Source organism: Dreissena polymorpha, chromosome 13 (genome assembly GCF_020536995.1).
Source record: "Dreissena polymorpha isolate Duluth1 chromosome 13, UMN_Dpol_1.0, whole genome shotgun sequence".
Taxonomy (NCBI): domain Eukaryota; kingdom Metazoa; phylum Mollusca; class Bivalvia; order Myida; family Dreissenidae; genus Dreissena; species Dreissena polymorpha.
The window spans coordinates 37,008,773-37,030,891 of record NC_068367.1 but is presented as its reverse complement, the minus strand read 5'-3'; the positions used below and the strand labels follow the sequence as shown (position 1 = coordinate 37,030,891).

General features: G+C 34.5%; 1 protein-coding gene across 6 annotated transcripts in view; it reads left to right on the top strand.

Moving 5' to 3' along the window:
• The window catches only part of LOC127854870 (uncharacterized), a 39,975-nt gene that overhangs the window by 7,628 nt on the left and 10,228 nt on the right, over positions 1-22,119 (top strand). The window contains exon 1 of one of the 6 annotated variants that reach the window (XM_052389959.1): positions 10,514-10,754. The exons of 3 other annotated variants lie outside the window; for them this stretch is intronic. In XM_052389959.1, coding sequence (XP_052245919.1) covers positions 10,725-10,754 — 30 coding nt within the window. In that variant the 5' untranslated portion in view covers positions 10,514-10,724. Of the gene's footprint in view, positions 1-10,513; positions 10,766-10,949; positions 11,168-22,119 lie in introns of those variants that run through there. 2 more of the 6 variants (XM_052389961.1, XM_052389960.1) reach the window with 2 other exon arrangements.

The window sequence follows — 22,119 nt, the reverse complement described above, 5'->3', positions numbered from 1 at the left end:
AATTGGTGACGATTGAATAAGTTCTTTGACAGAAACTCAAACAATTACTGTTACAGATTTAATTAAATATGAACATGAATTTCCGATATTCTTAGTTCAATTTTAAGCTAAAATAGTTCAGTTTGAATGTGTACGATTGTAAAATATATAGGATAATTGTATGCTATTTCTTATTTCTTTTATTCACAACAGAGTTAAATTGACTTTACATCTTTTAATTAATTTTCATGTTATTAGTTTGTGTCTCAAAGCGTAAAACATATAGAAAATGTCCCCGAGTTTTCATGAGCAGTTATGATTTGTCCCACCTTTTTGATAAGTCGGCAGAACACTGTTAATGCCATCACCTTGTTGGCACATTACAATTCGTATTGCATGTCGATGTATGAAAATGCTTATTGAATTTTGCTTTCGTTACAACTTCCATGCGTCTTTAGCCTCTGTATTTACCTGACTTTGTATGGCCTTATAGTTTGTACAGTACAACATTACACTAGTAATACTGGTTAACGCATTTAACCCATTTATGCCTAGTGGACTCTCCCATCCTTCTAAATTGGATCAATTTATTTCCAAAATAAGGGATGTCTGGTATATTTATTTCTATATTTAGAACATTTCTTACAGACATTCCTTTAAGACAACAGCGCAGACCCTGATGAGACGCCGCATCATGCGGCGTCTCATCTGGGTCTACGCTGTTTGCCAAGGTCTTTTTCTTGACACTAGGCATAAATGGGTTAAAATGAAGAGTAAAAATCTTTTCACAGATTTTGACATTTATTGGAGTTTGTCATTGAAAGCATTATATTGATAAATGTAAAAATTGGATCTTAAAAGCTCAAGAAAAAAGATTAATTTTAAAGAAAGAAAAAAATAACCCTCGACTGGGCTCGAACCACTGATCCCTGGATTAAAAGTCTATCACTTAGACTACTCGGTCATCCGTACTCACACAATGACTGATGTATTGTATATTTAATATAAGCAATCCTCGTAGTATAACACAATATAAGGTCTAAAACAGAACTCTTCAAAGTATTCAATCGTTTTGCGTTGCAACGCTTTATAATTTTTAGGATTTTAAATCGTAAAAAGATGCATATAATGGGTATTTTAGAACATGGTAACTGTTTAGTATTACTGTTTCCTCACAAATATCATAACTACAAGGCGGATCTGGAATTCTTTTTTTTTATTTGTCAATTTACTAAAACGTGAAAAGGCCCCTTTAAACAAGACGAATTCAATAAGCACTAAGCATGTTTATACGCATGAATAAAGCGTAGAACCTGACACTCCGGAAGTTGTATACCATCGCTCGCGACACCTCAAGTCCAAGCTACTTGATGAGTGATTAAGCCAGCAGCTCTTTTTGTCAAAATGAACCCAAACAGCCCTGGGCCCGGTTTGATGAGAGCGACCATGGTCGAGTGAGTATGGTTGTACCAGCAAAAAATCGTCGTGCGACGATAACCGGGTTAAATGGAGAGCGACGACCGTCAGTCGACCGCGCGTTGTTCGACGTACTGTCGAGCGACCGCAGTCCACCCCTCACACCACGACTGCTCGTCGCTTGACTGCTCGTCGCTTGACGCTTTGTCGGCAACCAAAACCCGTGCAAAATGACTGACCACACCGTCGTGCGACCACAGTCACGGCAACTTGCTCCTTGAACGCGACGAGTGTTCAGTTGGCGGCCGACGAGTGTCGGTCGACCACACAGTCGTGCGACTACAGTCGGGTGTTGTAGTTTTTCATTAAACCGGACCCTGGTTCTGTATAAAAGTAAACACAAGCAGAAGGCTGGTTTAATATAAACAAGCAACTCAATGTGTGGTAAATACGTTTTTATCTCAGTTCGTTTTCACGCTTTTCTCAGCCTTTGGTCACAAAGCACGTTGTTTAATAGCACAGCTATGTAATTTAGAATCGTCAAGGGAAAACTAAGGGATTCAGCCGTAGTAAAACAGAAAGGGCCCTGAAAAAGGGCCAGGGTTACCGCGTCGTGATAACTCGTCGGCTGTTTTTTTTTTACATTGTTAATGACTGAATTGTGCTGTGTCCACTAAACTACTTACAGGTATATTCTGTCATCTGTTCAGCATATATTCTATGAAATATGTTCCTTTTTATATAATGGGACAAATATCGAGTAATACTTTAATGCTGTACAAAATCGTCATTAGTTTATGAAAACACGTTGTGTCTTGCATCGTAATCTCGAAATATTGAATTCGACAACACTTTTTCATTTTACATTTCATTTCACAACGACGGTATTGATTTCGTTTAAACCAGAGTTTTATGTTAAAAAAAATATTGGGAATTATGTTTCCTTTGATGTTGGTGGGGTTTGTTTTACTTACTGGCCAGCAATATTTTTATATACGAACAGGGTTATTACGACCTTTGTTTGATTATAGGATATACTCGTAATATTTGAATCCTTGACTTATTAAAATATAGAGCTACGCTCTGTAAAAAAGGGTTTAATGCATGTGCGTAAAGTGCCGTCCCAGATGAGCCTGTGCAGTCCGCACAGGCTAATCAGTGACAACTCTTTCCGCCTTAACTGGGTTTTCGACAAGAACTTTATTACTTCAAACGAAAAAAACAATAAAAGCGGAAAGTGTCGTCCCAGATTAGCCTGTGTGCACTGCACAGGCTAATCTGGGACGATACTTTACGCCCATGCATTAAACTCCCTTTTCACAGAGCACGGCCCATATAAGTATAAACTAGAAATACTTCGATTAACAACGTCAATCAAACGCAACTCACTGTCAACGTGCCTTAAAGGGACTTATGCACAGAGTGCAAAAAATTATAATTAAACAACAAAGTCATAGATGCAGAAAAAGAATACATGGGCTTTATTTAAACAAGCAAAATAACACTCCAGGCTAAGAAAAACATGTTTAAAATATCGTTTTATTTATGAATTATCATGAAGTATCATATATATTGAAATCGAAAAAAACGTTTGCTTTGGTAACGCTTTTCGTCGACTATGCTGAAAAAACCTCATTGCCAACATATCGTTTTAACCTTCCCATACATTCAAAAGTCTGCGTGGTGCCGTGGAAGTGGACCTTTTACTTTTCTTTCCAGAGGTACCGCATTCAAGATCAGAGGCATCAGATTTCATCTTTTTCTTGTTCTTATAATTATTTAACCCTTTGCATGCTGGGAAATTTATCGTCTGCTAAAATGTCGTCTGCTGAATTTCTACAATTAGCATTTCTTCGATTTTTTTTCAAAAAATACTATCAGAATAGCAAACAGTTTGGATCCAGATGAGACGCCACGTTCTGTGGCGTCTCATCTGGATCCAAACTATTTGCAAAGGCCTTCAAAATTCGGTTCCCGCACTGAAAGAGTTAAAACTATTCCAAATCTCTGGGTTTTGTTATGCAGCGCATTTAAGGTCACAAGTCACTTTAACATTGGATATTGTTTTTCATGTACGCCAGCGAACCAATTAAAGGAACCAATCTGGTTAGGCGTATCGGTTATTTTGTTTTTCAATATGCATGTGATTAAAAGGTCAATGCTACGTTCACTATTGAATTGGTCCGAAAAGAGCCGTGCCATTTATACCCTAGTCATAAATGTTGTTAGTAAGCCAGTCTCGATTGATTGATAATTTTGTAAGAATATTCAAATTTAATTATCCTTTGAAAAGTCCTCAAAAGTTGGCCATGCGTAACTGAACTAAATAAAAGTCAATCGGACCGTTTACCAAAGCCACCCAAGTATTGGAAGTTCATTGCTTATAAATCTCTCACAAGGTGTAAGTTCGGTGTTAGGTAAGAAGGCATTAAGCTGCATTTGAATTTAACCCATTTATGCCTAGTGGACTGTCCCATCCTTCTTAATTGGATCAAATAAATTCCCAAAATTAGGGATGTCAAGTATATTTATTTCTATATTTTTAATATTTCTTACAGAAATTCCTTTAAGCAAACAGCGAAGACCGTTTGTTACACTACGAGAATTGCTTAAATATAAAGTATAAAATACATCGTTCATTGTATGAGCACGGATGGTGGAGTGGTCTAAGTGTAAGGCTTTCACTCCAGTGGTCAGTGGCTCGAGCCCAGTTGAGGGTTACTTTTGTTTCTTTCTTTAATGTTATTCTATTTTTTTTACCTGAAGCTTTTTAGATCCAATGTTCAAATTTATCAATATAAAGCACTTTAAGAACAAACTTCAATACATGCCAAAATCTGTGACAAGGCTCCTTTAAAGGGACTACGACTACCAATATATATAATGCAATTACCGTTTCGTTCAGGAGTAACGAAGTGTTCACCACACTGAGGATTGTTTTTATCGTCTCTAACTCTTATTAAAAAAAGTTCGGATTCTGAGTTCGGTCCCAAGAAACTTTCAAGACTTTGAACATTTAATAAAGTTTGGTTTTCAAAAACTCAAATTATCGGAAATATAACGAGTGTACGAACCGCCCGTTTTCAGTGGTCAAATTTTTGTACATATTTAACACCGTTTTCAATGCGTATGTTGTATGTTGTGACTAGTCACGCGTTTTCGGAAGGCAAGAATTTTTAGTTTGAAAACCTAGTTTTGGTATCGCGTTCTATTTTCATCGTACATACTTAAATACACCTTTTAATATGCTTTTCATTTTGACGTCCATCCGGCAATGTGCAGTCCCTCCAATATCGATAGGTGCATGAGGAAACATTATTGTTGTTTCAATAGAACTTGTTTATTTATTTTTGTTGTTGATTTTTTTAAGAATGCTATAAGACGTTTTAATTGTACGGATTTAAATAACTGGATTGAAGAGCTCAAAATTAAAAACATGGGTATTTAAAAAATAATACTCAGGTATTCGAACCCAGGCCACCTGGATTAAAAGTTTGAAACAAAACCACATAACGATTTCAACTATCAAATGTATAACTACAGTTTGAACACTGTGTAAGTGAGGGTAGCTTTACTGTCATCGACAATTTAAATTACTCATTTATGCCTAGTGGACTCTCCCATCCTTCTAAATTGGATCAATTTATTTCCAATATTAGGAATTTCTATTATATTTAGTGCTATATTTAGAATATTTCATTCAAAAATTATTTAAGCAAACAGCGCAAACCCTGATGAGACGCCGCATCATGCGGCGTCTTTGTGAATGAAAACAACTGAAACATTCATCTTGCCACATCGTACACGTCACAATCGCTTTATAATTGTTTGAATTTCAACAATCCGATGTAAACAGTAAAATTTATATTTCCGTAGTATAAATTTGCTCCGTACACTGATCTTTTTAATTTGAAATCTCCGACAAAAATCGTTTATTTATTGACAAATCTTCAATCTATCAACAGATCCCTTCAAATAATAAAAAGGCTTAACTATGTAAACCATCATGTGAAATTCTTTTTGGCGTTTGTTTGAAATTCAAAACAAATAACAACTGTAAACGTTTTTCCGTCGCACTTGGAAATATGTCAGTATTGCATTCCAAAACATAAGTTCTATTTCGGTATTACTTTTCAAAACAATAGTTGTTTGAAGTCGAAAGTACTTGTGTTCGTGCGAAATTGACACAATGCAAGCATTTTGAAGGAAGTTGGAAACCGGAACCCCAGGTTAAATGAATATGGTATAAGATATGAATTAATAGAAGTAAAATATTACATATGTATGCATGTTATATACATTGTATAAACAGTCTTTAAAAATCGCTTAATTCACGAACTCGTATGCTAATTTGAAAAGAGATACATAAATTATGATAGGATTTTTAGGACACATTTTCGCTTGAAAATGAAAACAAGGATGTGAATGATCTACTATTTATAACTAAATATCTACTATTTATGACTGACTATCGCCTATATAGGACCAAGGTTCTCCTTCACGAGACTTAGAATCGCACATTTAGGTATTGTTACTTTCAAATTTGAATATAGTATCTCCTTTGTCATCGTCGGATACCCACGGCTGCTGATTACGCTCCGCTCATACATCACGGAATGGAGAGTAACGTAATGAATAGACCGGGGGTGTCCGACGATGCTCCTTTGTATGATTAAGAATCGCCTATTTAAGATTTAGTATCGCCTCTTTAGGACTTGCAATCGCCTATTTAAAATATAGCATCGCCTTTTTAGAAGTTAGTATCGCCTTTTAAGGACGTAGTGTCGCCTCTTTAGGACTTACTATCGCCTATTTAAAATATAGTATCGCCTCTTTAGAAGTTAGTATCGCCTATTTAGGACTTAGCGTCTCCTCTATAGTGTATCTTCGGACGAATCCTAATATCACGGTTGAAAAATTATTCAGCATTTCACTCACTCATAATTATGCGATGTTAAGTCTTAAAGAGGCGACACTACGTCCGAAATAGTCGATGCTAAGTCCATAAGAGGCGACAATACGTCCGAAATAGTCGATGCTTAGGCCACAGCAAATTGAAGATTTGTTCTACGGATTTTTGCTTCCCAAAAATGGAGCGAGCGAGCGAAATAAAAATAAATTTATTTTTATTCTATTTTTTGTTAAATCACAGGCGAGCGAAAAGCGAAAAATAAAAAACACATTATTTATTGTCAATGTAAATTGATATATTTTGCCAATCAAATGCATGATATCTGCAAAATACCAGTACAAGATCATTTAGAAGTAATAATTGAGTTTAAGCCCTCATCAAATGTTTGTAAAAATAAAAAAAGCAGTCTCTAATAGCTGTTCTGCTTACTCACACCAGGTAGTTATTACTTAAATTTAACATTGTACATGTAGGTTTCATTATCAAAGTTATATAAGAAGCTTAGTTTTCTGTCAATGATGGTTTAATAACATGACACAGTAAATAATACAATAAATATCAAGCATAAGCAGTGATTTTTCTTCGCGTCATATTTTACAGCATGTGCCTTTTTGATTGGGGATAACTTGCGATAAACCATGAAATTGAGAATATTGAATCATTATTATTATTATTATAGATAACAGTATACCAATTGTTAATAAGTGCATGTTTAACTGCTTTCTAAAATGTATATTATAATGTGCTAGGGCATCAAACTGCTGTATGATAAACTCAATAAACCAATTGAGTTTATTTTTAAAAAATGACTTATTTTTTGGAAATTTTGGCGAGACTTTTTAAAGAAAAAAAGTTACTTTTTGAGAAACAGCTTTATTACCATTTTCAATTTGGACACAGCCTATACGAGTCTGTAATTTGTGGCAAAAACACTGATACGAAATATCTCGAATTTGTATTAGTTATAAATATCATAGGTTATGGTATTATACAATACTAAATGCATTACTTTCGTTATTTTAGCACTGTTAAAATTAGAAATGGGAAGTTTAAGTTTTGTACTAGACTTGCGACACCTTAAGGGTTTCGCGGGATGGAATGAGTTGGGAGATCATATACAATTTTCAGCTTTCCAGAAGCAAGGACTCGACAAATCTTCTGACCATATTTCATCAAGATTGGACAATAAATGTGGCCTCTAGAGTGTTAACAAGGTTTTACTATATATAGCCATATAAGGAAAAATGCCCCGACCCCAGGCGGCCATGTTTTTAAACCAACCGGCATCAATTTCAAACTCGTCCAAGATATTAATGGGATGAATCTTCTGACCAAGTTTCATGAAGATTGGACAATAAATGGGGCCTCTAGAGTGTTAACAAGATTTTACTATAGCCATATATAGCCATATAAGGAAAAATGCCCCGCCCCTTGGCAGCAAAGTTTTTCAAGCAAAGGTTATCATTTTTTAACTCATCCAAGATATCAGTGGGACAAATCTTCTGAGCAAGTTTCATGAAGATTGGAAAATAAATGTGGCCTCTAGAGTGTTAACAAGGTTTAACTATAGCCATATAAGGAAAAAATGCCCCACCCCCTTGCGGCCATGTTTTTCAATCAACCGGAATCATTTTTGATCTCATCCAAGATATTATTGGGATGAATCTTCTGACCAAGTTTTATTAAGATCAGACAATAAATGTGGCCTCTAGAGTGTTAACAAGATTTTACTATAGCCATATATAACCATATAAGGAAAAATGCCCCGACTCTTGGCAGCCATGTTTTTCAAGCAAAAGTAACCATTTTCGAACTCATCCAAGATATCATTAAAACCAATCTTCTGACCAAAATTCATGAAGATTGGACAATAAATGTGGCCTCTAGAGTTAAAAAGGCAAATGTTGACGCCGCACAACGCACAACGGACGACGGACAAAAAGCGATCACAAAAGCTCACCATGAGCACGTTGTGCTCAAGTGAGCTAAAAAGCGTGGGAATAATAAGCTAATTGTAGGTTTACAAGTAGTAAATCAACTCAGCTGACCTTCATTAATCGCAATATAAATTAAAAAATGCACTCAAACATGCACTTAAAAACAATTGTATTTCTAATCATATTAATTATTCTTCATTTTTCTCAATTGTATGGCTTAGCGGCTATTTTTCCCGATTTTTCGGTTTATCATGCTTATTTTCCGAAGCCAAAAGGCACTGGCTTTAAAGGGGCCTTTTCACAGATTTTGGCATTTTTTAACTTATTCATTAAATGCTTTATATCGATAAATGTAAACATTGGATTGTAAAAGCTCCAGTAAAAAATCAAGAATAAAATTAAAAAAAGGAAAAGAACATTGCCCGGACCAGGTTTCGAACCAGTGATTCCTGGAGTCCTGCCAGAGTCCTGAAGTAAAAACGCTTTAGCCTACTGAGCTATTCCGCCGAGTACAAAATCCTTTAGTATTTTATACCTTATATAAGCAATCTTCGTAGTTTCACAAAATTTAACGACAAAAACAGAACTCTCCAAATTATTCAATCGTTTCGCGTTGCAACGCTTTATAATTTTTAGGTTTTAAAATCGTCAAAAGATGCATATAATGGCTATATTAGACCATGGTAAATGTTCAGTATTACTGTTTCCTCACAAATATCATAACTAAAACGAAAATTTGCGAATCTGAAACAACTTTTTTCAATTTTGTCAATTTACCAAAGCGTGAAAAGATCCCTTTAACAAACTGTCTAAGCATGTACATGTACATAAATATTAAAATCGCTTTATGAGTAATTATGGGTGATAAAAATCTAACATGTTATATCATAAATCTATATTGTTTGTATTTTTCTTAAACATAATTACCCACCAGTGTGGTCAAACATATTTTTTTGGTTTTAATGACGTTGTTTCACACATTGCTGTAACCAGTGATTTTTTTCGCTTTATATTTTACAGCCTGTGCCTTATGGATTGGGAAAAAGCAAGATAGTCCATGCAATTGGGAAAAAGTAAACATTATAAATATGATAATGATTAAAAATTACAGTTAACCAATTATTTATAAATGCATGATTTCTAAAATTTATATCATAAAGTGCTGGGGAATTAAATTGCTGTATAATATACTCAATAAACCAATTATTTAGTTTATTGGAAAAGTTTTGCATATTTTGGGGGAAATTAATGTCCGATTGGGAAAAATTGTTACTTTTTGCCATTGGGAAACGGCCGGTAAGAGGCTGTAATTATGGGCAGAAAAAAATCACAGGTAACGTACAATCCTTATACGGAATAAAGGAGTTTTATTTACCAGTAAACTTTACTTTTTTGATACTTTAAAAAATATTTTACTGTTAAATGTAATGTGTCGGACTTGTTATTATTATTATCTAGAGTTTTAATGAGATTACGTCACACAATATACGTATAAAATATTTAACTACATATCTGACTTGTTGTCATCAAAATTCAGAGTTAAAATGAAAATACTTCACACGAGATAGGTATTTCATAACATCTTCGCTCTCGTATGGTATAAAATTACTGAGGGTGTACATCCTAGTTTAGTGGGATATTTTCAGATTTATATACTATTATTTTACACGTCTTAAACTTTTACTGTTACATAACCCAAATTCATAGATGTCTGTTTTTATTCAAAGGCCATTTTACCCAGCATATCCTAGTCTTTTTGCAGATTTTTACCAATCATACGCATACCGGCGACATTTCACATCCTGATGTAGATCCGGTTGAAATTATAAAATAACTCAAATCATCTTTGATGCAATGACTCATTGCCTCGGAGGAAAATTAACATTTCCATTTGTGTCTTTTGCCGACATGACAAGACAGACGAACGCTGCAATTTGTTTTAACCATAAACCAATCTAATAACGCAAAGTGTTATAACACTCTAGGCCTATGTCGTAAAATACGTAGGCTAAATAAAACTAAATCATTTAATAAATAGGTGCGCAGCAAATTTTTTGCTGCGGGCGCAAAATAAAAATAAAAATATTTTTATTTAGTTTTAAGATTTTTAGGTGCGGCGAATCCATCGCACACTTAATCAATTTGTTGTGGCCTTAGTCCTGTATACAACGCACAGCCCGTGTTAAACCAACAACCAATCGACTGAGGAGTAATTTATCTATGAACGATAATCATATAAACACTCGACTAGACGTTAAAAGCATTACGTCAGTTGAACTCTCTTATGTATTTTTGTAGTGTCGTGTACTGATAGCGCAACAAGGCGCATTCGTGCGTTATCTTTCAATGACTCAATTTAGTAAGTGGAATAGGGAAATTATTATTTATTAACAGTTGACGTGCAAGTGACTTGTATATTTAACATTATAACAAGTGGATATAATAATAAAGGCCATTTGATGACATATGTGCGGAACTAGATGTTCGCTACTTGGGACTGGTTGCAGAAAGTGAGTTATGTGTGAGTGTTTTATCAATGTTTGCGTAATGCCTTATCAGCATATATTAAAATGAATGGAATGGTCGAGAAATTTATAGAACGTTCGTATATACACAATGTTCGTATAAAGGCCTTAAAGTTACAGGAACAGCTGAACAGTTCGGAACTGGGTAAAAAAAACCCATAGGAACGTACAATTTTGTAAACAAAAATGTTTGGAACATAGAGAAACTGTTTGTATTGTTACTGGCAATGGATGCAATACAAATATATTGCGGATATGTCTGTTTGTATGAAAGTGTTTTCCGATAATAGCGTGTGCAGTGCGCACAGCCTCATAGCATGTTCAGTCCGCACAGGCTCATAGCATGGTCAGTCCGCACAGGCTCATAGCATGTTCAGTCCGCACAGGCTCATAGCATGGTCAGTCCGCACAGGGTCATAGCATGTTCAGTCCGCACAGGGTCATAACATGGTCAGTCCGCACAGCCTCATAGCATGTTCAGTCCGCACAGGCTCATAGCATGGTCAGTCCGCACAGGCTCATAGCATGGTCAGTCCGCACAGGCTCATAGCATGGTCAGTCCGCACAGGGTCATAACATGGTCAGTCCGCACAGGGTCATAACATGGTCAGTCCGCACAGGCTCATAGCATGTTCAGTCCGCACAGGCTCATAGCATGGTCAGTCCGCACAGGCTCATAGCATGTTTAGTCCGCACAGGCTCATAGCATGTTCAGTCCGCACAGGCTCATAGCATGTTCAGTCCAAACAGGCTCATAACATGGTCAGTCCGCACAGGCTCATAGCATGGTCAGTCCGCACAGCCTCGTAGCATGGTCAGTCCGCACAGGCTCATAGCATGCTCATTCCGCACACGCTCATAGCATGGTCAGTCCGCACAGGCTCATAGCATGGTCAGTCCGCACAGGCTCATAGCATGGTCAGTCCGCGCAGGCTCATCTAGGACGAAACTCTCCGCTGTAATAGAATGTTTCGTTTAAAATTAGTCTCTTCTAAACGAAACTACTTCATTTAAACGAAAAATATCATATAAGCGATAGAATGGTCATCCCTTAATAGCATGTACGGATTTCACAGGCTTATCTGGGGCGACACTTTACGCACATGCATTAAGTCCCGTATTCCATGAGCGAGCTTCAAATATTTTTCTGTTTAACTTGTTATGTCTGTATACACACTTTACTAAATAATCAAATACGTGATTGAAGGTGAGGGTGTTTACAGTAGAGTGTGTGTGTGTGTATTTACGGACGAACTTATTATTCTGCTATTTTATCAAGCATGATATTTACTATCAAATGATATTGAAGTGTATGACGGGTGGCGTGAGAAAACGATAAATAGGTTTAAACTAAATTTAATTGTTCGATTGAAATGTCTACGCTGGTAAACGTCCGCGTGTCGTGAAATACGAGAATTCAAAATGCAAGACATTTTGCGAGCGGAGATTTTAGAGAATCGCCCGAAATAAACGGCGTAAAAAACAGTTCAAGTTGCGAAGAATGCAATGTTTTTAATAATTGCCGGTTACAAACAGTCTGATTTTATAAGTGGTCGTCACGTACTTACTGTACATTGCCGAGCTGTCGACGGTACATTGCCGAGCTGTCTACGGTACATTGCCGAGCTGTCTACGGTACATTGCCGAGCTGTCTACGGATTAAAACGGATTAAAACTGATTAAAACTGATTATATTTAAGATTCTTAGTTATGGTTTAAAACTTTGAAACTTAATTTAACAAAAGTTTGTTGAGAATAATACTACAGGCATTATGTAAAATTATTTAATAAAGGTTTGTTTCATATATGTATTCAACCGTTTAAAATCGATAACAAACTAGTAGATGCATTTCAGTTTCAAAACAATATCAAAGTAAATTGTTACATGGACGATGGACGCACTTTCGAATAGAAACAAAAATATATGCGTATTCATTACGTTCCACTTCGCTAATTTTACCTCTTATGCAATACTTGATGGATTTACTTCAAATACTGAACAAGCTATCGTATTACTAACAAGAAATATCTTTAAAAAAGATATACGGCGTTGATTGTGGTTGGAGTTTATGGAAGGTAAAGATTTAAATGAATGAGATCAAGGATAGCTAATATCTTTTTCTGTGCAGTTTTTAGCTGCATCAAACGCAGTACGGGATGTTACGCGGAGTTTTCGCGGCTTATTTTACATTATTACATATTGCTGGTCATAAACCTATAGATACAAAAAAGAAAACCAAAGTCAACCGGCCACACGCGAAGTCTCCGTACATATTTTAAATATGTATACGCGCGTTCTTCGAACAAACCTGTTTGAGTGGTTTATCGGGAATTGCTACGTGTATTTGATTCGATTATTAACAGTATCGAGAATCATCGCGCTCATACTTAATACATTAGTCAATATGCTGCAATAATACATTAGTAAATATGATGGAATAATTCTTGTTAATTAATTAAAAATAATATTTATCATGGTATTGTTGAAAACACATTAAGAATCTATTATTGACATGCCATAAAATGATATCGCTGGATATCTTCATTTCACATCTTTCTGGTGGTAAAGAAAATTCTGGTTCACCTAGTTCACGCTATAGCGTCTTTATTATATAACTATTATATAACTGACCGCGAACTCCGAACAGCACAGAAGGTCTGACCTGTATATAAACTCTGACATTCAAACACACTAACCGCGAACTGACCCCTTATACCTCGCGGGTTGAAATGCAACACATTAAAGTGAGGCATCGCTTCCACTGCTCTTTATACTTTTACATATAACATGTTGACAGGAATATGGAAGTCAGTACTAAATATGAGAACATGGCCTTTAAGTACACAACGTTCTCGCGCTGAAAATCCTCTGAAAATAAAAGATGTACGCACAAACTGTATTGATGTCGAGATTGAGTGTAAAACTGTTCTATCTATAAAGCCTTTTTATTAGAGATAAAACTGTTTCATGCTGAACACGCAGTAAAACAGTGTTACAAAAACGCGGACATGTTTCCAATGTTCTAGTGGTATTATCAAATCAGCCAATGCAGTCAATGAAGTGTATTCATCTGTACTTGGCCGCGGGAAGTTTTATTTGAATTCTATTGGACGCTAACAAAGGTCAGGCTAAGGTGAAAAGCTGGCGTATTCAGCTGACGCCGAAAAACCTCGCGTAATATCGAGGCGTTTATCCACGTTTGAAATTTAAAAAAAGAACGGGCTCGAAACTATGTATTTATTAGAAACATGAAACAAATTAGATGGAACTCTAAAAAATAACTGCAGTATTAATCATTGTTTATTTGCCAGAATCAGTTTTATTGCTTATTGGTTCACAAAAAAATACTTATTACATACAATTAATTTATAAATGATATGATGAAACTGCGTTGAAAATATATTAAAACTGTTAACTTAAAACATTCTTCGATAAATTTGTATGAGATTATCTGAAACTTCAAGAAATACCGGAATACAAGTTGCGTCTGAAATTTGCAAACCTTATCATGAACTCTGCATGGCAAGGTGTAATTATAACGGCAGTGGGGGCAGCTTAAAGCGATTAATGCTGATAGCAGATGTGATAAAAATGTAGGGAAAATTCTGTGAATTCTGACATTTGATGCCCTGACCGATTTTTCACTGGATAATTAACATTCTTCATAATTTACTTGTTGGTATATAACATAATTGAAGTATGTTGGTTTCCGCAATTTTATACTACGTGTACAACATATATTTGTACATATACTGTATTCATGCATTCTTCATTTTTATTCGTATCAATTCATTGTAAAGGTAAGTTTTATTTATATGTTATAAATATTTATTTTAATATATAGAACATAGATCTCTGTGTTGTAAGTATTATAATGCTTTGCGACGTCCGGTTAAATTACCCTGCTGCTTGTTCGATAATTGACAATAATACACTCTCATTGAAAGCATGACATGTATACATGCTCATTTTAACAGAACAGAACAGAACAGAATAGTTTATTTTTGACTTAAGCATGTGAAGCTCATCGTCATTAACATACATATAAATAACAGCATGCGTTGAAGTACACACAAAAACACACATCATTTTAAAGAATAAATAATCTAAATAAACACGAAATAAACATAGTTCGTGAACATATTTCGTGAGAATGGTACATGGATGGGTTTAATACACAGTGGTCACACAATGTTATGCATATAGGTTTACAAATATAGGTATAATTACATATTTCTGACCTTATTTTTTTGTAAAAATGTATTTGTATTTAACACTACATATATATGACATTTTCTCTTATTTTAAAGCATGTTAAACAATACATGGCTAGCTTTCTTAATACAGTTTTGTTTGAGCTATTAAGTAGTTTAATAAACTTGAACATATTTGGCCGGATTCTATAATAGTTCGGAATTAATGCATTCCTAACATCATTATAATAAGGACATTTAAGAACAAAGTGAAATTCATCCTCGATGTCATTAAGGTTACATAATATACATTTGCGTTGATCTCTGTCAATATTCTGGTGTCTGCCCGTTTCTATGAATAATTTGTGAGAGTATTTTAACAATACCATGTATTTATCATTGACATCAGAACATATAAACAAATTGTATGTACACGTCAATTGGTACGCATGCATTTTAAGTCAATGACACGCCTATCTGCATATAATTTTAAAACATGTTATATAAAATAGGGCATTCTGTTTGTTTTAACATACTGACTTGTTAAGAATTAAAAGAATGAACACATACTCTCGAGGGTAAACTGCACCGGCACTGTGCCACTTTAGACACATCTGAATGACATTAAAATGAATCAAAGCTTTGGCATTCTGGAAAGACTATTGTCTTTTAAAGGAAACATCATCTCCGAATAATTGCCACCTCTGTCTCTTACCCCCCCCCCTCTACACTTTTGTGACAGTAACACAATTTAAATGTATTTTATGTCCAATATATATTTTTAAGAAAATGTAACAGAAGCTTGAATGATGTACCCAGATAGTATATACACTGTAACCCCTGTTGTAGTGGTAATATGAGAGCGTATGTCGGGAAACATGCAATGGTACATGATACGTTCTAAAACATTATTGGATAGACACAGGTAATTTTGGTGCAACAAAAAGACACCGATTTAGAAGGAAAGTTGAGATATGGCCAAGAAAACATAATTACGAAAGACCGAGACGTTAAAACTCACTTTGTTTAGTGAAAATATAATTAAGTATACTACTCACAATTTGCTATGGATGACTTTTTATAGTATATGTAATTTGAAGTTCACCCCTAGCTAGATTCAGCCAGCGTCACGCATCAATGATAAATCAATACATAAAAATAAAATTACAAAAAACACACCTTATACATGTTATATCAAAACCTGCAAAATAACAATTTAAATTAAATTAAATTAAATTGAAGATAATGTGAAAAATAAAAATTGATCTTAAGCAAATTTTGAGTAGTATAATACTAATCAATCAACGACAATTGTTAAAGGAAGGGACAAGCCGCCACCGTCTCTGTAAATTGACGTTGATTACTAGTATAACCCATTGACGTTGATTGCTAGTATAACCCATTGACGTTGATTGCTAGTATAACCAATTGACGTTGATTACTAGTATAACCCATTGACGTTGATTGCTAGTATAACCCATTGACGTTGATTACTAGTATATAACCCATGAGGAATTATTTACTTCCTTCCTCGTTTTACATTAAGTATGAACGAAAGTAACCTCCGACCAATTAGAATTCCTCTACTAATTAATAATTTAAAGTTGTTTAACATATTGTTTAACTTGTATTTTGTTTTGTTTTGACTTTTATCCAGGAATTTAGGCATACACAATCAGAATAATATATGAATAAAATATGTAATGACACTCTTTATTCAAAACACGATATGCCCTTGGTATAGTGGACAAACAGCAACATTCAGCAACATCCATAACCGATTCGATAGGCCTTCGGAGTGATTTAAATTGTATTGTTGCTAATGTAAATAAGTGTGCGTAGTTAACGTAGTGAAATGTGCAATTATCAATTGTGATAAATGGCGGTATTGCAAAATTGGCAAAAACATATATGCGTTTAAAACTACTGTCTATTAAAAAACTACTGTCTATTAAAAACATACAAAGATATGAAGCACTAGTCGGCAACGTACATGAAGATAATTTGCGATGTTTCCTGACTGTGATTAAATTCTTTAACCGGTTCCCATGTCAATCACCGATCGATTTTACACGATGTTTCATCATTGATATTTGAGAATGTTAGTCGGTCGTTAAGTGTTAGTGTATTAAAAAAGATTTGATATAGCCACTAGTAAAAGGACAAAGATTAACACAGGTATTTACAAATACTTAAAAAAATGTTAATGCAAAATAATATTCCCAAATGTAATAACTAAACAAAATAGAGTCACCATTAAAATAAACGTTTTCAAATGTGAATACATTAAGCAGATCTTTATCAGATTGGTTTCCTTACCAATTATTTTCAACTGCGTAACTACTTAAACCAATCGGGTGAAATCATTAGCTGTATTGATGACACATGCCTTTTCACTCAAATAAAGCAAACGTTAATTTCAATGACTTCTTGTATTCATCTGCCTGTATTCATCGGTTTTAGAGACAACGGTGTGATATGTCCCGTGATTACCGCAAATCCCGGTAAGATGAGTTCTGAATAATGCAACTGTCCGAAAATTAAAGAGTAAATAAGAATAGGGGAAAATCTGGCTGTCCGAAAAATAATAATCACACAAAATAATTATTGTGTCTAGAAAGAGGATATCCGAAAATTTAAAGTTTCCGAAAACGCGGGTGGAGTATTTGCAATTTTAATTGTTTGAATTACAGTTTTAGAATAGCAACGGGCTATTTGTTTATTATATAAAGCAATCATTCAATTACTTTTTTTGTGAAGGGATCTTTTATTTTAAAGATTCTTTATAAAAAGACCTAATGGAATAATAGTATGTAATAATGAAGCATATTAACTAAGATTGTTTTCTTACGTTTTTTAACATTATATGTTTATATGTTTATATACAAATGTAATCGCATTATTCTAGAAAACGTGTTGTATATAATAGCTTCTACAGAGGATGAAATGTACTATAATATCCAAGACATAAATGCGCAACCAGTAAACAGAATGGAAAAATCGAAAAAATAATTATGTTTACATTAACACTGTCGAGTGGACACGATGAATTTGTCTTAAATCGAGGTCAAATTTATGTGTATCGGATATTTGAACAAATTTAAGTTGCAAACATGTGTATCAGAACACTTAACCGAACTCGTAAGGATTAATACGTTAGCTTTCACGATTTCCTTAAATTGGACTTATGCCTGAAATTGTGCGCTGATTTAAATGTAAGTTCGTTTTAATATCAGTATTGTATTATTTAAAGGGGCCTTTTCACGTTTTGGTTAATTGAAAAAAATTAAAAAAAGTTGTTTCAGATTCGCAATTTTTCCTTTTAATTATGATACTTGTGAGGAAATAGTGATACTGAACATTTACCATGCTCTAAAATATCCATTATATGCATCTTGTGACGATGTGGAAACCTGAAAATTATAAAGCGTTGAAACGCGAAACGATTGAATAATTTGGAAAGTGATGCTGTTGTTGTTATATTTTTGGAAACTACGAGGATTGCTTATATAACTAAAAAATACATTCGATGATAGCATGAGTACGGATGGTCAAGTGGGCTAAGTGGGATACTTTTTACACCAGGACTCCTGGGATTAGTGGTTAGAGTCCTGTTGAGGGTTACTTTTTTTCTTTTTTAACTTTTATTCTTGATTTTTTTACTGGAGCTTTTAAGATCCAATTTTTACATTTATCAATAGAAAGCATTTAATGACACACTTCAATACGTGCCAAAATCTGTGAAACGGCCACTTGAATATATGGCTATGACAAATGCAAATATAAATAAAAACATGTTTATATTTAGCACTTAATGATCATTATTATATGATGAATACTCACAAGTAAGATGATATTAAATTATTTTAATCATTTGGATATATTTAGCACTAAATCATTATTATTTGATAAATACTAAGAAATAATATGAAATAGCAAATTTACGTTTGAAGTTTAAATTTAATGATCGCTCTGTAAACCATATACTTAGAAGAAACATGAAATATATTAGATGAACAATTATAAATATGTATGATGATAATCATCGTTTATTTGCTGATAAACATGCTATCGTTCTAATGTATTGTATTTCTTTCAGTACTCATTACTTAGAATAAAATACGTATTCTTAAAATCAAATAATAAAATAATATAATAAAACTATGTACAGCAATAGATTTACCCTATTAAGATTAAACGAAATTAACCGTTGACCCCACCCCTTCCGCCTCAATCCTCGTAAAAATTGGTGACAATAACCCAATTAAATATATTTTACGTTACTGTATGTGTATAAGCAAACTTAACAGAGGCTTAAATGATGCTATGCGGCCAGATATAATAAACATGTTACCAACTATTGCACTGTTAATATTTCAACATTAGTCGCCGAAGATTACATTCCGGTAAGGGAAAATTTCGGCAACTTTTGTTTCCGAAATACTAGTTTAACCCTTGATAGTCAGAATTCAAAATGAAATGTACGTGTGAGGGCATTTTCATGGGGATTTCTTTGTGTGCTACCAAAACAAATCAGCCTGTCAAATGCATCTTGTACGGACATATGCGCAACCTAATTAACAATAACTTTTTATGTCTTTTTATGTCGAATGATGCCCGCAAAAACATTGCATCGTTTTAGCGCGATGCGCTTAATGAAGTTTTTTTTTTTGTAATGAAGCGCGAAAGAAAATGTTTGAGTGTATAAGGAATCAAAAAGTAAAATGAAGTAAACATTTTTAGTCAACGAAACATTTTCAAGAAAGTGAAACCTCGTTGCGGCCAGCCTGCTGAATCCGCCTATGTTGACTGACGCAGATGATGTGTGTATAAGCCAATTCGGAGTTAGACACATTCTTACTTGTTTAGAATTATTTTTAGTTGGTCGCGTTAGCGGCCGACTAAATTTACAGAGCATGTTTTGCAAATCAGTATCAGCTTAGCTGGCTTACCTACGCTAAGGACTCACTATGCTAGATACAAATTGCCACTGCCTGTCTGCACTGCAGACGACGAATGCTTAGGAGCGTCTGCATCTACTAATGCAGTGAGTGTGTTTACCAGCATGTAGGACGACATTGGCCAGCCTGGTGTTTATCATTGAAATCTGTACATATTGGCTGCTTTCAGGGAAACGGGGCTTAATGCATGTCAAATACGATAAGCCTGTGCACACTGATTAGTCTGTGCAATGCGCACAAGCTAATCAAGAACGACAACAGCGAACAACTTCAGTGCCTTCAGCGCTTTGATTCTTTTTGCTTTTGTATTGTGACTTTTACGGGTTCGTTTTAGCACACTCACAATCAGTCAGACTGAAATATGAATGCAATATGTCACGCCCCAATAAATTCAAAATTTGACATGGCCATGGGTACAGTGTACAAACAGTAACATTCAGCAGTATCGATTACAGATTCGTTAGGCCTTCAGGGGTTGTTTTACAATGTATTGTTGCTATTGTAAATAAGTGTACGTAGTTAACGTAGTGATATGTGCCGTTTTCAATTTTGATAAATGGCACAAGTGCGGCATTTGGCCTTACAAAACAAGTTATATCTGTGTTAAAAACTACTGTCTATTCAAACAAAGATAGAGAGGCAGTGGTCGCTTACGCACATGAAGATAAATTGCGATTTTATCTGACTCTGATCTAAATAAAAACATTAATAAGTTCACCTACTCAATTACCGATCAATTCCACACTTTTTTTAATATTGTAGTTAAGAATTTTATTTATTTGCTTAGTGTAAATTTATTTCATTTTTTTCAGAGAGTCTAAGTGAACAAAGATTTTCATTAGTGTGAACACATTGGAAACGTATACCATAATTGCGTTTTCTGTCACTTTAAAATCTTATGTGTTTTTTCGTGTATAAAAAATACAAAATAATTATTCCAACAGTAATTGTTCGAAAATGTGAAGACAACATGATAAAAGAGACACATTTCATCTGTGATTACTAGGGCTGCAACGGGTACCCGAAATATCAGATGATATCGGATCCAACTTCAGATTCGCGGGTACGGATCCACACCTGGATATTTCGGTTCCGAATATTTATTTTCATAGTTGTATGTAACCTAGTGCTGTTCTCACGAGTATTGTTTTTTATACAGAATGGTTCTGCAGCCCTAGTGATTACATAACGCAGATCTTAATGGTTTCCTTTAGATTTTCATTTTAATTACGAAACTACTAACACAGGGTGCAGGATCACAAGACTTTGTGGGAACCGGTATGAGTAATTTTTTTCGAACAACTTTAAAAAATATTTTTTAAGGATTTCAACTAGTGCATAAAAATATTTTTATGCTGCTTATGGTAGTGTGAAAAACATCAGAATTGCTTTATCTAATAAGCGTGTGTTCTTGTTAAAAAATTATATGTGCACTGCATTCATTTATACGGTTATGCTTAACGCAACGTGAATTTTTGTCGCCGATTTCAGACGTATTGTAAGATTTATTCTTATACCTTATGATATCTGGTTTCACTGCAAGAAAAACTGTCTTTCATTCACTAAAGATTTTTGCAAATGAATTTTAATAACTTGAGATATTTGCAAAAATCAAGTTTTAACGGTGTGTTTGCATTCTGTCCAGTCCGTGTGTAAACCCCCGAAAACCCCGTTGATTCTGCTACCTGGTAATGTAATCCGAAACTACTAACCGCTACGGGTGAAATCATAACCTGTATGGAGGACACGTGGCAATCAACCCAAATAAAGCAAACGTTAATTTAACTGACTGCTAGTATTCATTTTCCAGGTTTTATAACCGTCATTCGATTGTAAAATCAACGGTTTTAAACTCAATCGTGATACATCGACTATCTCCGGAACCCTCCGTAAGATAGAACCGTACCACATAAAATAAATGTCCACTGTTTTTTAATGTTTCGATCTTTTTTGTTATTTAAACATTTTCCCTGACATTTACACATTTACGAATTTGCGGCCATATTGAAGTTCAAAATAGCGACCATTAGACCAGTGGCAGATTTAAACAATCAATCGTCTGCTGATCCATAGGAGGTTTGATATGTCAATGAATTAACGCAAATGTAGGTAGGATGAATGCGGATAAAATGCAACTGTCCGAAAATGTTGTCATTAAAAATAGGAGAAGATCTGGGTGCACGAAAAATATCAAT